The sequence below is a fragment of the Seriola aureovittata genome, chromosome 21 (assembly GCF_021018895.1).
Source record: "Seriola aureovittata isolate HTS-2021-v1 ecotype China chromosome 21, ASM2101889v1, whole genome shotgun sequence".
NCBI lineage: Eukaryota > Metazoa > Chordata > Actinopteri > Carangiformes > Carangidae > Seriola > Seriola aureovittata.
The window spans coordinates 2,323,382-2,340,218 of record NC_079384.1 but is presented as its reverse complement, the minus strand read 5'-3'; the positions used below and the strand labels follow the sequence as shown (position 1 = coordinate 2,340,218).

At 43.1% G+C, this 16,837-nt stretch overlaps 1 protein-coding gene and 1 long non-coding RNA gene across 2 annotated transcripts; one reads left to right on the top strand and one right to left on the bottom strand.

The window, feature by feature from the left end:
- Window positions 1-2,157: 2,157 nt before the first annotated feature.
- wfikkn2b (WAP, follistatin/kazal, immunoglobulin, kunitz and netrin domain containing 2b) lies at window positions 2,158-5,533 on the top strand. The gene is made up of 2 exons (XM_056365938.1): window positions 2,158-3,199; window positions 3,362-5,533. The coding sequence occupies exons 1-2, from the start codon at window positions 2,951-2,953 to the stop codon at window positions 4,898-4,900; spliced, it is 1,788 nt and encodes a 595-aa protein (XP_056221913.1). The 5' UTR covers window positions 2,158-2,950; the 3' UTR covers window positions 4,901-5,533.
- Window positions 5,534-8,022: 2,489 nt separating this feature from the next.
- LOC130162054 (uncharacterized) lies at window positions 8,023-14,329 on the bottom strand. The gene is made up of 4 exons (XR_008826224.1): window positions 13,878-14,329; window positions 13,532-13,564; window positions 8,991-11,968; window positions 8,023-8,879 (listed from the first exon to the last, which is right to left on the bottom strand). It is a non-coding gene; the product is annotated as an uncharacterized LOC130162054 (long non-coding RNA).
- Window positions 14,330-16,837: the final 2,508 nt, after the last annotated feature.

Here is a 16,837-nt window from a genome sequence, read left to right as displayed (position 1 = left end):
GTCAGTTTTACGAGGGTTTACATGTCAGACTATTTCTTTGCAGGAAGCGTTGACGTCCTTTCACAGTGAGGTTGTGAGGCAGCCAGTCCAGACTGAGATACAACATGTTGACCAGCATTAGAGGAACTGTAGGTTGATATTAATACTTTAGTATTCATGCTAAGCTAAGCTAACCAGCTGCTGGCTCTAGCTTCATATTTAATGAACAATCACGAGATCCATCTTCTCGTCTAACTCTCTGCAAAAAAGTGAATAAGTGTATTTCCCACAACAAACGGAGTCATGCTTCAGCTTTCTCCATAACACCTTGTTTGTGTTCGTTATTTATTTCATTCGATATCTAAGTTTCTGCGTGTTCACATCTCATGTTGGATTGAATCTTCAGTGTTATTTGTAGGTTGCGAGAATAAAACCAAACCAGTGATTGCACTCCGCTTGCACAGAACATGTTTTGACATTCGACCCCCTCGAAATTCACGACTAACTGTTAGTTTTATTGAAACTGGGATCCTCAGATAACCTCTGTCCTGACAACGTGCCATTGGATGACTGTGCTCTTCAGGGTTCCTGTTAGTTGATTAAAGTCTATCATTTCCTGTATATTTGTAGCCTGCAGATGTATCCATCCTCACCGGGTTTGACTGGAGTTTATTAATTCCTTCGTACAAAACGTCTCATTTGTAAATTACAGCTTCAGACTGAGGGTTGCTTGAGGTGAGCTGACTTCTTCCTCTCGAGGGAAATGATTTGATATTTTTTTGTCCTACACAGACATATACAAAATCAGCTGTGAGAATGAATGTAATGATCAGCTCGTACATGTAAACAGGTTTTTACAGGTAGACTGTGCAGAAAGTGACCTGAGACATGAGAATTAGAGCTGTTATGGAACTGTTACAATGAGCTGATATAGTTAATCATACATGCACAATATGTGCAGTTGTTTGTCATTGGAAGTGAAATGGAGCAAATATAATCCTTCTTACAGGATTGAGACCTGCAGCTCTGGAAGCTCAGAAAGCTCCAGATAAACAGGCTTTATTTATTTGCTTGTCATGCGAACACACACACACACACACACACACACACACACACACTCAAAAATCACTATGTCTGCATCAAGAACAAACAATCTACCGCACAAACAGTCTGACACAGCGTGAGTCCGCTGTTATTGCAGGGAAGGCGGTCTAACAGCTCCTCTGTCCTCAGCTGAACTGTGGAGGAAAGTAGTTTACACAGAGGAGAAATGAGTGGTGCAAATTATAATAACACCTTCATTCATTAAATCCTCTGCCAACACACACACACACACACACACACACACACACACACACCGACTGTGGAGCACATCACCTGAGCTTCAAAGTGTTTTTTTTAGGTTGTATTGTCCTCATCTCACCTCTGCTGGCCCAGAGTGCTGTTTGCTATTTTAAGTCGTAGATTTGGAGCCAACTCTTACTCAGACCTGAGTGTTGACTGATAACTGATGATGTTGCAATTAAAGTTTTCTCCTCAGTATAATGTCCTACTGTTTATATCTGTGAGTCTGTAAGTTTCCATAAATTCACAGAAAACACTTGGACTGATGAAACTAATCCTGTGTAGAAAAACAGGCTCTGTGGACGGTGGAGGTTAAATCCACGGCTGAACGCTGAGCAGCAGCAGAAACACATCACTGGTCACATGTCACAGGAAAAACTCCTAATCACCACAACATTCACTCAACATGCCAAAAGTGTGAAACCATTATCAACATATCTCTGAATCTGCTTTATTTATCGATTTTACAAATAAATCATGAGGCTTTTTACAGGAGAAACAATTATGTTCAGTGTTTGTTCTGTAAAAATCATCTGCACTCAGATTTAATATGATTTTATTTATTGAAATGTTTCGTCCTTTTTTATTTGAACAGATTATAAATCAGGTGAAACCTGAAATAAATTTACTCTGCATTTATTATTGTTGGACACAAATAAAAACCACTTCATTTCTTTAGGACTAATACATTAGATTTTTCATAAATTGGTTTTATGAATGTAAGAAGGTTTAACTAAACATTATTATAATATTCAGGAAAAAATCTAACTAAAAATCTACTGTGTAATATTAAGAGATAATAATGATTATCTGAACCCAGCGTCGTATATTTCCTGTGGGATCAATCACACATCGATCGATCAGAAGATATTAGTCTGTTGTGTGTGAGGAAACAGGTTGAATTTGATCTGAATGTCTGAGGTCAAAGGGACTGAAGCTCTGAACATCCCAGAACCGAGTCTGTGACTGTGACCCGAACTTTAACTGCTACAGTTTCTAGTTCCACAACGTTACAGTTCAAAGTGATTTTTATTGCAGCAAAAATAAATGTGTCGAAATTATGGCAAATTAAAAAAAAATTAAACCCATTCAGCAAATGATTTTTCTTATTTTATAAATATGAATCTTTCATGAATGTAACAATAAATACTGATGTTTTTTTTATTAAGTTTCTATTACATGTAATTAAACTATATTAACTCACATATATAACACGGGTGAGTTCTGAACGTTAAACTGAACACGTGGTTTGAATTGGTGTGATCGTTAATAACGTGAAAGTGTCTGAGCGCTGAGATCACTCCGCTCACAAAGGGTTAACGGGGTAACAGCAATGCCTCTAACAGACAGATGCCCCGCCAGCTGCAGCTGCAGCTCCAGCCCAGACCTCTGACTTTTAAAAGCTTCTTCAGCATCTCAGGAGAAACTCTGTGTCATGTTGTGAGGGACTTGGCGGGTCACGGTAACGGCTGCAGACCGGTGATACACAGCATCACCGCCGCGGAACCAGGACCTACAACCCGGACTCTCTCTCACACACACACACACACACACACACACACACACACACACTCAGACTCACACGTGCGATGCGCGTTTGATTGTTTCTGTAGTTTCACTTCTTTTTATGTTGAGAGAGGAAGAAGTGTGTTCGTCTTCTCCACGTGCTGAGTCCAGCTCCGCTCTGGAGATGTGGTGGATGCTGTTTCCACGCTGGATCTGGTTCCTGCTCTGTGTGTCAGTGTGGATGGAGGTCCAGGTCGGAGTTCGGCCCCAAATCACCTACTCACACGCGGGAATCTGCCCGAATGACATGAACCCCAACCTGTGGGTGGACGCCATGAGCACCTGCACGCGAGAGTGCGACACCGACCAGGTAAAGTCACCTTTAGGATCAAAGCTCATCCTCCGCACAGTTTGTAAACGTGAAGCTGTTTCACCTGCAGGTTCTGGATTATAGAAATGAAATGTCATGTGTGTTTTTATTCATATTCATCATATTTCCTGAGCTCTCTGGGTTTTTACTCCATCATTGCAGGAGTGCGAGTCCTTCGAGAAGTGCTGCCAGAATGTGTGCGGGAACCGCAGCTGCGTGGCGGCTCGGTACGTGGACGGGCAGAAAGGTCCAATGGGAATGCCGAAGGAAGCCACGTGCGCCAGCTTCATGTGCACGCAGCAGGGGTCCGAGTGCGACATCTGGGACGGGCAGCCGGTGTGTAAATGCCGCGACCGCTGTGAGAGGGAGCCGCACTTCACCTGCGCCTCCGACGGCATGACGTATTACAACAAGTGCTACATGGACGCGGAGGCGTGCTCCAAAGGCATCACCCTGTCTGTCGTCACCTGCCGCTTCCACCTCACCTGGCCCAACACCAGCCCCTCGTTGCCCCAGGCGACCACCCTCCGCCCCACCACCGCTCCCCTTCAGGCGACTGTCCCCCCCCCTCAGCCACCAATCGAGGTCAGCAGCCCCGTGCACCAGACGGTGAGCGTGGGCGACACGGCCAGCTTCCTGTGTGACGTGACGGGTCGCCCCCCGCCCGAGATCACCTGGGAGAAGCAGCTGCCTGAGGGGGCGGAGAAGGTGGTCATGAGGCCCAATCACGTGCGAGGAAACATGGTGGTCACCAACATCGGTCAGCTGGTCATCTACAACGCCCAGCCGCATGACTCAGGCGTCTACACCTGCACGGCCCAGAACCCGTCCGGCTCGGTGCGGGCCAACCACCCGCTCACGGTGCTGCCCACAGAGCCGCCCAAAACCCCCGAGCCCAAGAACGTGAGCCGCTGCCTGCCTGAGGAGTGTCTGAAGCCCCCCGATAACCCAGAGGATTGTGGGAGTGAGCTGGAGAGAGTCAGCTGGTACTACGAGCCCAAGGCCAACAACTGCGTCTCCTTCACCCACTGTCACGGCGACCACAGCCAGCAGCCGGCGAAGGCCTTCGACACGTATGAGAAGTGCATACAGTGCTGCGGCCCCGAGCTCACGGGCCCCTGCGGCCTCCCCAGCCTGCAGGGCCCCTGTAAAGCCTACGAGCCGCGCTGGGCCTACAGCGGCGTGCTGCGTCAGTGCCAGTCCTTCATCTACGGAGGATGTGACGGCAACGACAACAACTTTGAATCTAAGGAAGCCTGCGAGGAAATGTGCCCCTTCCCCAAAAACCACCACTGCAAGTCCTGCAAGCCCCGAGGCAAGATCGTGACGAGCTTCTGCCGCAGCGACTTCGTCGTCCTGGGTCGCATGACGGAGCTGACGGAGGAGAAGGACTCGGGCCACGCCCTCGTGACGGTGGAGGAGATCCTGAAGGACGAGAAGATGGGGCTCCGCTTCTTTGGCAAGGAGCCGCTGCAGGTCACCTTCCTCAACATGGACTGGAACTGCCCCTGCCCCAACATCACGGGCGCCGCCGCCGAGGGTCAGGTCATCATCATGGGCAACGTCAACGACGGCATGGCGGTCCTTCAGCCGGAGAGCTACGTGGGAGCTTCCAGCCCTCGCCGCGTACGGAAGCTGAGAGAGGTCATCTCTAAGAACACGTGTGACATTCTGAAAGCCATCACCAACAGCCCTCAGTAGGGGCGGAGTCTGCAGCAGCTGTTTCCTCTGGACTGTCACTGTGCTAACGTTCCCCCCACAGTCACAGGACTTTCTCTGCGGTTCTGAAGGAACCGGCTCGTTCCACTTCTCCAACGTACAGAAGCGTCTTCATCCTGTTACGCTGCGGTCGCCGCTGCCGGTGATTGAAATACCATGTCTGTGAACACAGGAGACATCCATCACGATCCTCTCGTTTCCTTAAAGCCCCAGACCCCGTCGCCCCGCGTGCCCTCTCCCGCCCCGGCAGAGATGGAGGTTGCAGACGTTCAGTGAAGCAGAAAACAGACACGTTTGATTCTCATGTACAGGATTTAACTGTCACTCTTCTTCTGCTTCTTTCTTCTCCAGCTCTGATTCTTTCTTTACCTTCAAACATTTACTCTGTTTCTCAGCAGCACCTGTGCACACAAGACTTCATCCAGATAACTGAGTTGTAATATATTTTATTAACCAGCACATTTTCTCACAACCCGTCATTTATGTTTTTATCACTTTTTATCTATTTATTATCATGTAGGCTTTTCTTTTGTCTTGTTTCATACTTCCCCTCCCTCTGAAGTGAAATGGCGTTTTGTCATTTTGTGTTAAAGAAAATAAAGATTTGTGATTTTTCATCCGTCTCCTTCTTTAATCTGTGTTTACATCAGTTATATCTGAATGACAGACGCAGGACTGATGAAAGGGTTTTGTCTCTTCAAGCTGAGGTACACAATGACTTGTACAGATTCGTGTTCATCTGTCTGTACCTGCCGCTCCATGTACCTGTGTGGCTCCTCTGACAGCCTGTGATAAAAGAGACGTGGGAATAGCGTGTCCCCAGCCCACCCTGCCCCCACCCTCCTCCCAAAAAAAAAAAAAAAAACCCCCAAACAGAGCCCATCCATTCTAAAGACCCCTGTGGCGTTGTAAAAACTTCACCCTATTTTGCTTTGCCTCCATCATCCAGTCTAATTGGGTAAAGAGCCCAAGCTGTAAACCTCAGATCCACTCCCTTACAAGAGTTATGTGTTTGATGGCGTGCCAGCAGGCATCTCTGGGTTCCTGGGAACAGGCCTTGGTGGGCTTCGACGAGGGTGTTCTCCTTCCCAGATGAGATTCTGTTTCTCCCATCCAGAGCGGCGAGGGAGGGCGGGAGACCGGCCCATGTACGGCGTTCCTTTACTGGCGAAACCACCGGGGAGCTCAGACCTGCACTTCAGCAGCTGTTGGGGCTCTGGAGCAGAGAGGGATTAGATCTGCAGCACCTTGGACCAGATCGGCTCACGTCAACAACACAAACACAACAACAGCTCCTCAAGCGTTTTATCACTTTCTGATTCACGGGGAACAGTTTTATCCACTGGTTTGACTGGTGCGTTCACACTGGTCACATGATGTTTATCTGTGTTCAGTCCAAACACAACCATCAAACATCAACGTGATTAAATCAAATATTCATTCATTCTTTATGTGAAACAGCTGGAAGGAAAAATATGATTTAATATTAATGATATAATAAACTTTTTCATAAAAGACTCGCAGCTGAAAATGTTTCACAATAAAAAAAATCAAATAGAATAAGAAAAGGGCAAAAGAAGGAGAATGAAAATAGAAATCAAACAGAAACCAATGAGAGAATTAATTAAAAGCCAAGTTTAAAAATGTTCACTGAGCATCTCTTCCAGCTCTTGGCAGGTTTTCTGTAGTTTAAATAAAAATCTGCACTGCCTCTTTTCTTGTGTGTAAAACTGTGTGTATTTAAAAGTGTGACAGTAGAAGATCTGAGAGAGTGTGTGTGTGTGTGTGTGTGTGTGTGTGTGTGTGTGTGTGTGTGTGTGTGTGTGTGTGTCGGCCCCGAACCACGAACAAATCTCTTCTAAAAGATCCTGGGAGCCAGTGAGGTTGTTGCTAAGGTCGTTCAAAGACTGACACAGTGGTGCAGTGGGACAGTGGTGCAGTGAGACAGTGAGACAGTGGTGCAGTGGGACAGTGGTGCAGTGGGACAGTGGTGCAGAGAGACAGTGGGACAGTGGTGCAGAGAGACAGTGGTGCAGTGAGACAGTGGTGCAGTGAGACAGTGGTGCAGTGAGACAGTGGGACAGTGGTGCAGAGAGACAGTGGGACAGTGGGACACAACATTAGGGTTTGGACACAATCACCAAGTGATTATTCACTTATTCTGAAGCCTCCTGCTGCACATACACACACATGCAAACACTTAGACCGAGCTCAGAGAATAACATACTGTATTGTTATATATATGTTCAGATTACCAGAGTAAACTGTGTGTGTGTGTATCTTTGTGTGCGTCTGTGTGTGCGTGTGGATGAAGCTCAGTCAGTTAGTTCAGTGACTCTAAAATGTTTGACTTCCTAATTCAACATTATTAGATACTCAGTCAAAGTTTGAACAAACCTTTATGACAGTGACAGTGTGATGTAACTGTGATGTAACTGATGTAACAGTGATGTAACAGTGATGTAACAGTGATGTAACAGTGATGTAACTGATGTAACAGTGATGTAACAGTGATGTAACTGATGTAACAGTGATGTAACAGTGATGTAACTGTGATGTAACTGTGATGTAACTGTGATGTAACTGTGATGTAACTGTGATGTAACTGATGTAACAGTGATGTAACTGTGATGTAACTGTGATGTAACAGTGATGTAACAGTGATGTAACTGATGTAACAGTGATGTAACTGATGTAACAGTGATGTAACAGTGATGTAACTGATGTAACTGTGATGTAACAGTTTCTCCGCTGCTGTGTTCGTCAGCTGTTGTAACGTGTGTGGTGACAGAAACAAAGAGGAAGGAAAACTCTCGTCCGACAGACTTGTGGACCCTCAGGTGAGGAGGGACAGGTTCACTCAGTGTTCCCAGAATCAGAACCAGGTGAAGCAGCTTTGAGTTCCTCACCTGTGGCACGAGCTTCCTGAACACCTGAGCTGAGCTGAGACTGTCAGCTGATCTCAGGCCTGTAAACATCCCAGTTTACTGCAGAGGTCCATGTGCAGCACTTTTTAAAATGGTGTCCTACGTGATTTTATGAAATCTTCATATGACCGATTTTTATTTATTCAAATGAGTTTTTAATGTTTTTAAATGTTTTTAATGTTTTTAATGTATTTCTTCGCCTCTGTAAAACACTTTGAGTTGCCTTGTGTTTGAATGATGCTCTGTAAATAAACTTGCCTTGACTATCTACATTAAAAACGGACACGTTCAGCTCTTCAGGCCTCTTGTTGTCTGAACTCAGACGTCACGACGTTTTGGGGGATTTTACGTCTCTGTTAAAAAGCGGCAGCAGAGACGAGTCACAGGGTTCATGGTCAGTGTAAAAGGTCGGGGGCCACTGGACTGGAGCCTGATAATCTGGTTATCACTGATACACATGTTCACATTATTATTCCTCTAATGCAGCAACAATTGAGTCTGACTGAAGTTAATATCATTCGCAGGTGCAGCATCAGGTCAGCTGAGGGAACTGGTTCAACTATCAAAACAACCATCAATTATTTTTCTCCTCGGCTGATTTTCCATTAAAAAAAACCTCCTTTTACCACCTCAGCACTTCAGTCCACAAAAACACTATTTATTATCAATTAAAACGCCGCATATTCGAAACATGTGTGATGCTTATTTTTCTCGCACTTTTATGCTTTTCTAATTTGAAGCGAGGGGTACAGGAGTTCTGCTTTGATATGCTGCGCAGAAGGTTTTTTTTTTTTTCCCCCTCTCCTTCCTCTCGGGGGCTGTTGATTGGACGGGGTCATTGCGTTCACAGGCTCGGTTCACTCCAGGCAGGAGCAGTCAGAGAGGTCCATGTGAGGCTCAGACGTAGACCTGCATCAGGTAGAAGGGACAGCGGCTGACAGCCGAGCGGGGAGCGTCGGGGCCGGCTCCTCTCTCAGTGTATTTCTGTGCGCTGCCTCCATGCTGTGTATCCTGAGGAGAAGGGACCGAAGCACCTGTGGAACACATCAGCCAGCCGGGTGGTTTAAGACCTTTGATTCATGATGTGCATCTGTTATGGTCATATCATTTGGAACGTCTATTGAAAAGATACAGTAGCCACTCACACGCAGCGACTGGAGATGAGCAGGACCCGGGGCAGTATATCATCCTGGGGCAGCAGCAGCTCAAAGCCTTTAAGCTGGTAGGTTGGGGGGTGGGGGGGGAAATGCTGTCACTCCTGTGGCCTTGAGCAAGGCACTTCACCCACAAACCCTCCTTTGTCAACAGTGACAGATGCTGTTTCTCTGAAAAGACCATCAGCGAGTGATCGACTGAAAGCCAGGAAAAAAAACATTCATCAACTCATTATTCTAGTTCTGAGTCTAATGATCTTATTTTTCTTTAAACAAGTGAAATCCATCTCTGAGATCCTGAAACACTGTCACTGATACTTTACATTTGTGTCACTCACTGTCACTGATTCTGGCTCCTCTGGTGGATTTCTCTAAGATTTAATACTAAACTACATTTCTTGGCCTGCAGCAGAAGTCTGGGGCCTTTGTGAGTTTTTTTGACTGATTCCAGGTCAGAACATAATGAAACCTTTTACACCCCTACACCCTTTATCTTTAGTTTGGTTTTCACAACTGTGGCAAAATGAAGAGATATTAATTAGGTCATATTTGTTGCCCAGTTAAAAACACATAAAGCTGGTGTTTACCACAGTGAAGCCGATCTCATTAGTGCAGAGGAGTGTGTTTGCCTCTTTTCCTGCAGTGCAGGTTGTGAACCACAGCATCCTCTGGTGTTGACTGAGGTGGCTCTACAGTTTGGTCTGCTGTGAGTATTTAGCTCAACCCATACTCTACAGATTTACTGACAGGAAGCAGTGGGGCTGGAGATGTATAGTTAGCTACAGCAGGAGCTAAGGTGTGTGTGTAGGTAACAGTAAAGGTAAAGGTTTCCTTAGTTAAGGAAAAGCTGTAGAATAGGTGCGTCTTCTTGGGTTACATTCATTTTCTCCATTCATCACATTAAACTCAGAGGTGACTTTTACCTACTTTGGTCACTAAGGTCTTTTGAGCAACGATTTCATTAACTTTAAATGATTCCTTAAGTATAAGGAGAAAACTTCAGTGAACGTTTTAAGGAAACCTTAAGAAAGCAGGAGTACAGAGAGAGAACCCATGAAGGTGCAGGGAGAACATGCAGAATGGCCCAAGGCCCACGATTCAAACCCAGAACCTTCTCACTGGAAGGCAGCTGTTCTAACCAAAGCACTACAAAGGAATATGAGAATAAAAACTTTGTTTAGTAAGTGATAAAAATGCCCAAAAATTTCACAGTACATTCAGGCATAAAAACATAGTATAGTAAGGCATGAAAATTAAAAAAAACAGTATAGTTGGCTATAAAAACGTCACACTACAGTAAAGCGTAACATTGTCAAAAAAAACCCTCCGTGTTCAGGATTTGAACCAAGAACTTTCTCATTGTAAAGGCGACAGTTTTATCCACTGTACTAACAAGGAATGTGAGAATAAAAACCTTGTTTAGTAAGGGATAAAAACGTCAGTAAATTAAGGCATGAAAATAAAAAAAAGTCATAGTAAAGTGTCATAAAAATTTAAAAAAAGTATGTATAGTAAGGTATAAAAATTAAAAATGTCTTACACTATAAAAAAAAATCCTAATTTTAAGCAAAATAACTTTAACAGTAATTTTCTGTTTTAAATTGTGAACAAAAGTCTGTAATTCAATTTTAAGCATTACGCCAATAATAATGATTTATTTCCCATTTTTTGTAAAGAGAAATTACTTATTTATACAGTATTTTTTGTGCTTAAATTACATACAAATCTGTGTAAAAGGACAGTAATGATCTGTAATTAAAAATGTAACTTATTATTATAAAGGTTAATGTGAATACAAACAATTTAAAGATCTCTGTAATTTCAGGGTAAATCTAATTAGTTTGACATTTATGTGACTTCTACATTCAAACTTTGTGACTCTGGCTGAAATGAAACAAACTTTTCTTCATCACATCAAACATTCAAACTTCAAACAAAAAAGTCTGAAGTACTGGAATGTATCCCAGCATGCACTGGGAGGAAAGAAGGTAAATGGTTTATCACACAACACAGACACATAATCAAACCTACGGACAGTTTAGATTCCTCAGTGAATGAAATGTCATGTCTTTGTTCTAGTGATCAGAGTCCTGGAGGAAACAAGGAGAACACGCAACACTGCAGGAAAGAACCAGGGTTGAAGCTGAACCAGCTGCTTCTTGTTGTTCTCTTCCTGCCTGGACTTTACTAGTCTGTGTGTTTGTGCACCATATACCATAAAAGAAAACAGTACAAACTTGACAATCACCAATTCATTTGCTTTGGCACCAGATTCCATCAGCTCAGGGAACTTTGTTCAATAAACAAGATCTTCAGTCAGACCAAACACTAAAACACTGTTCTGTTGTCTATGCGTCTGTGTCAAGTGGCAAACTTCCATTTTGAAGCCATGAGTTTGGGTTACTGGACGACGTCGCCATCTTGGGTTTCTTTTATATTTGGATGAGAGGGTGGAGCTGGGGAGGAGGGAGGGGTGGATCTGACCTGTGTCCTCGAGGACACCAGGTAAACCCACCTGCATCAACAGGCTCCTGGCTGAGCCGTGCTAAGATGCTGCTAACACGGTTAGCTGTCACAACTGTTACATTAGTCTTACAGGCTAATATCATATATGTGAGGAGTAACTTGTTATTGTAGCTGAAGTTAGCATGTGTGCTAACGTTAAACTGTAAAACGTTTTCTAACACTAAGACTGATGATGAATAACGGCTCCTTCCCTCCATCACTTATGGACGGCTGCAACAGCTTCCGGTCGACCTGTCAGACTGTTGCTCTGTCCTCACTGAGCTATGAAGGATTATTTTACATTTCTACTGTAATTTCTCCAAATGTCCTGGATGCAGAGAGAATCCAGTAAAGCCTCCAAGATGTGGCGTCATCATTCTGGCCGCCATCCTGGAAAGCCAAAACGCCAACATTGGTAACCCAGGCAACTGTTTCAGAAGCAGCACCAGCGAACGTCTTTGTCACTTGGAAGGGGAGAGAGAGACGGAGAAAAGGTTTCAAATTTTAACGTTCAAATGTTGTGTGTGAGTTTAAAACAGCAGTGGTGTGAAAGCAGCTGTAAGAACATCAACTGCCTGAATCACACCTCGTCCTAGAGAAACTCCCTGGTGGGAAAGAAAACTAGAGACGGCTGTTGGACAGATCAATCAGTTAGACACATTTAGAAAGTTCTCACTTTTTTTACCATTGTATTATTTTGAATAATCTTATAAATCGTTAAATTCTTTCATCGATGAACAATGCGAGCAAGCTAGCTGCTAATACTAGCAAACTAGCCCCCCACTTGTCATTTTGCAATTTTATAATGAAATCGTTAAATTCATCAATGACCAAGGCCAGCGCTAATTAAAATGGGGTCAGCTCTCTGTACTGTATGTGCACAAGTTCATTGTTGCCATTATCATTTATTTCAATATATCATTGTTAGCATTATAATTGTTTTGTTTTTTTTACAATTATAATTTTAACTATTGTCATATATACACACACACATACAATGTCACTTTATATACACTCACTTGTCTACTCGTTATTTTGCATTCTTATGAAATTAGGTTAATTCATCAATGAACAATGCTAGCTGCTAATGCTAATAAGCTACCCCCCCATGTTGCCTTCAGTTTGACCCTGTTTCTTTCCAGGACACACACACAAAAAAAAAAACAAACCTAATGATAGCAAACTAGCTGCTAATGCAAATGCTAGCCAGCTGATTTTATATTTGCAATCTATTAGACTGGAAAATAAATCTGCATGAGAAATTCAAGTTTTCCACAACCACAATTGTTTCACATGTAGAAAGAGATTTGTTTGTTTAAAGTCTGAATGAGAACTGAAGAAATCAGTGGTGAGGTTCAGACAGGGAAAGAAGAAAAGCTTTTGTGGACGTCTGTGTTCAGAGATAAAGAGCAGAAAACTGTAAAACTGAGCAACATTCCCAGTGTCACTGTCAATCACTTCAGTGTCACTGTGGGAACTTCTGACCAGAGTTTTACAGTTTTCTATGCATCACGACACAGATGTTGACAAAACCATTTCTTCTTTTACAGAGTCTTTGTTCAACCTCAACACTGATCGTTTGTTCAGTTTTGATTCAGACTTTTAACAAATACAAAATCTCTTTGACACAAGTGCAATTGTTTCACATACAAACTTGAATTTCTCATGCAGATTTATTTTTACAAAAGGTTGATTTACAACTACAAACACTGGAATTATTTGTGAACATCACTTTACAAGCTCTAAATCATTTTGACCCTTAACACGTATAGATACAGCCAACAACAGTTCACAATAACACCACACTAAGTTCCTTGACAAATCAGACACAGCAAGTTTCCAAACAAGTATTTTATTGTAATATTCAAGCCATATATTAATCACATCCTCATTGTTTTCTGATGCATTCGATACGACGACAACTTAAATGTAATAAACAGGATCATTTGAACTCATCTTAAACATTTAATTATGATCTGTGTGGATATGCAATTACACAAAATACAAACTGCTTTTAACAGACTTACCCCTTTTCTTGCCTGAGGTGGATTCTTCCATCCCTATGAAAACAAAGGAAATATAAGGACATGTCAAGCAGCTCTTCTTTTTACTATCAAATTTGAGGCAGTCTAAGGACTCCAGAACATAAGATTTATCATCCACTTAAACCTCATTTAGCATATACTGTAATAAAAACAAGACTAAGAACACTGCAACACTCAAATGTATAAAAGAAACCAAAAACAATACTACACAACTATGTACCAAGGTGTTTTAGAATGACAAAACTCCTGCTGGGCAAGATGTGCAAAAGGTATTGATTAGGGGATGTGCAAAAGATCACAGTATGGACAATATCTGTCATAATAATACCTCAAGGTGTTGATGTAATGTGGTTGATGATTGATGAGGCCAGATGCAGAAGAAAAGGCTGGACTTCTGGTCCTGATACAGAAACATGTGATAGGACAATTCCTTTAGATCATACAAGTTTTTTTATATTCAAACATGTAAGATCTGTTTGTGTGTATGTATAAAATAAATTGTGAGGATAGATATGAATATGCAAAAATACAGTATTATGAAATGTAAATGCAAGGAAAAGGGTAGACAACCACAGGTATGATAAGAATTCAATGTTCACACACTATATAAACAAGAGTAATACAAATATGGATATACTGTAAAATACATAATACAGGCAGTGGTATATTCATTATTAAGAATCAGCAGTATGAACATGTTTACACTGTGGGTCTGATTTAATCAGTGGTATAGACAAGTCTTACTGTTAAAAGTGAATGACAGCATGTTACTCACCTGGACCCTCCTCACTGTGTCTGGACTCTCAGGTGTTGGTGAGACAGGTGGAGGCGGCATTACACCTGTACTGGCTCAGGTCCTGATAAAGACAGAGATGCTGAAATCTCCGGAGAAATGTAAAGACCTAGTTCACTTTCAATCATGGCTGATCTCCTAACAGTAATGTAAAGTGGTTACAACATGGTGAACCGATCGACGTGTATTCACTCGGTCTACTGGGTCCATACAATCTCACGTTACAGTCAGTTACAAAATCAGCCTAAAGTTACTGACGTCACTAGCTGCACAACAGCCGAGAGCAACAGACACAATCCTACTAACCGCTAAAACGTCTGTCCACAACGTCAATATCACCACCTGAAATGTTTGTCGGTCGTTGCACTGATTATACTTTTAGCTAAAGAGCTAGCATTGATGCTACTCACCTGGCTAACAGGAAAGTTGCGAGCTCGGCATCAAACCGCATCTCTTTCCTCTCAGCAGCTTCTCCAGCGGCGGAAAACCACATCCAGATTTACTCGTGTCGCTTCTTTTCTTTGCTGTTGAACGTGGTTTCTTGTCGGGAGCGGTGCTTCCGGATGCAGATGAATATCGTCTTTTAGGAGGTTCAGCCATTCCTGTGTTTCTGTGATGCTAACTTCAAATGCTGCCGGATGTCGTTCTTCTTCGTGGGACAGAGGGGAGACTTGACGCGCCGCTGACTCACACAGCGTCTAGCGTCACAAAGTGGTATTACAACAGACAGGTCATAGCTGGCTGGTGCGCATGCGCATTTCAGTAGATCACTCTGAAATACAACAGATGGAGATCTTGATCATGACATCACTGTGGCTGCTTCACACACTGTTGATAATGAATTAACACCATTTGAACATTTTAAACTAAAGTTCTGGCCACATCTTATATTGCACCTTTACAGCACAACCACCAAAGCTGACATTTAAAAGCAAAGCTACAAGTTCTTTGCTCACATTGCAAACCAACTTACAGTTAAGTTTGCTTTTACAGTATATAAATCTATGCTTGGATTATTAAATACAATCATGCTTTCCCTTATACTTACATTCAATTTGTAACATACAAATGTTTTTATTAACCCATTTTGCATTCAGGCCAGTAGATGTTGCACTGCTCACATGAAGCATCAAGATATAAACCCTTTGTGGAACCACTGAAAGAGTAAAACCTCCGAAGCTGTAGGACTCACATCCAGTACCAGGCAGTTAATTTCTGCAAGCAAAGATACAACAGCCCGGGAAATTTTACTCACCGAGTATTTCACTTACTGACTGTGGACTGCTCACAGAGCCAGGTTTCAGTTCACTGATGCCATGTTGGTTTTTAGCATCGGTCTTCCCAGTCACCGCATGTTGGCAGTCTTAATGTTACGATCCAGCTAGGGGAAAAAGGAAGCAACATAAAACCAGGTGTTATTGGTAAATCAAATTTACTGATTTAATTTATTGCGTAAACAGGAGGGTAAATAATTAAACAAAAATACAAACAAGGCAAGAGGGTAACTGAAGTAGGGGAACAGGAGCCAACAAAGAGCCTAACACTGCGATTCTAACCAACCCAGAAACACAAGAATCAGCTCGCCTGTTCCTAATGTGTCCAACAGTCTTTTTCTAAGGGTGTGATGCACAATCAGAACTTTAAACCTAGCCCAGTCCCCAACAATCAACACCAGCATCTAAAACCAAATCACAAATGACACACAAATGTTCACAGAGGCGGTAAAGAGGCGAGCTGCAGATCATGTCAGCCGCCACCAACGATGTGCGGCCGGGCTCTTAAACTCTCTTCCTCTGATGCTCAAACAGCGGCAGCTGTGGTGAGGGCTGACAGGGTCATTGCTGCACCAATAGGAGAAGCCGTGGAGTCGAGGCTCCTCCTCCCTGCTCCAACAGGGACAGGTAATCCATCAGTTAGTGTTAAAATGCTCGAGCTTTGTGCAGCAACAGGCTGTAATAACAAGAACAGCTGTAGAGAGTCTTTGCTCTGCACGGCCGCCTACACCTGCTCCCTGACCGCAGCAGGCTCCTGGAGACACGGTGCGAAGTCGCTGCTAACACAGTTAGCATTCATAGTTCGAGGTAAACTTTATCTCTTAGTGTTAAAATAATCTTAGTAGCTAATTGCAAACATGTCCACGTTTGGTAAAAAATCACATATATGAGGAGAAAGCTTGTAACATTAGCTGAAGTTCCTGTGTGTAAGATAACTGTGTGGTGTAACCGCTTGTATTAAAACCACAGACCAAGAGAAAACATGTTATAACGTGTTTTAAAATGAGTTCCGCAAAGCGAAGGTGACGTCACCGACCTTAGTGTTAACAGAGACAGCGGGTTAATGTCGGTAAGTCAGGGTCACTAAACGATCCCGTTATTACAGTGAACTGTCGTGTCGTGTTTGTTCATATTAAGTTTGGTTCAGTGTTAGTCGGATAGTTTTCAGCTCTAGTTCATTTCATTATTGATGACAGGAGTCAAAACATCTGTTGGAATGAT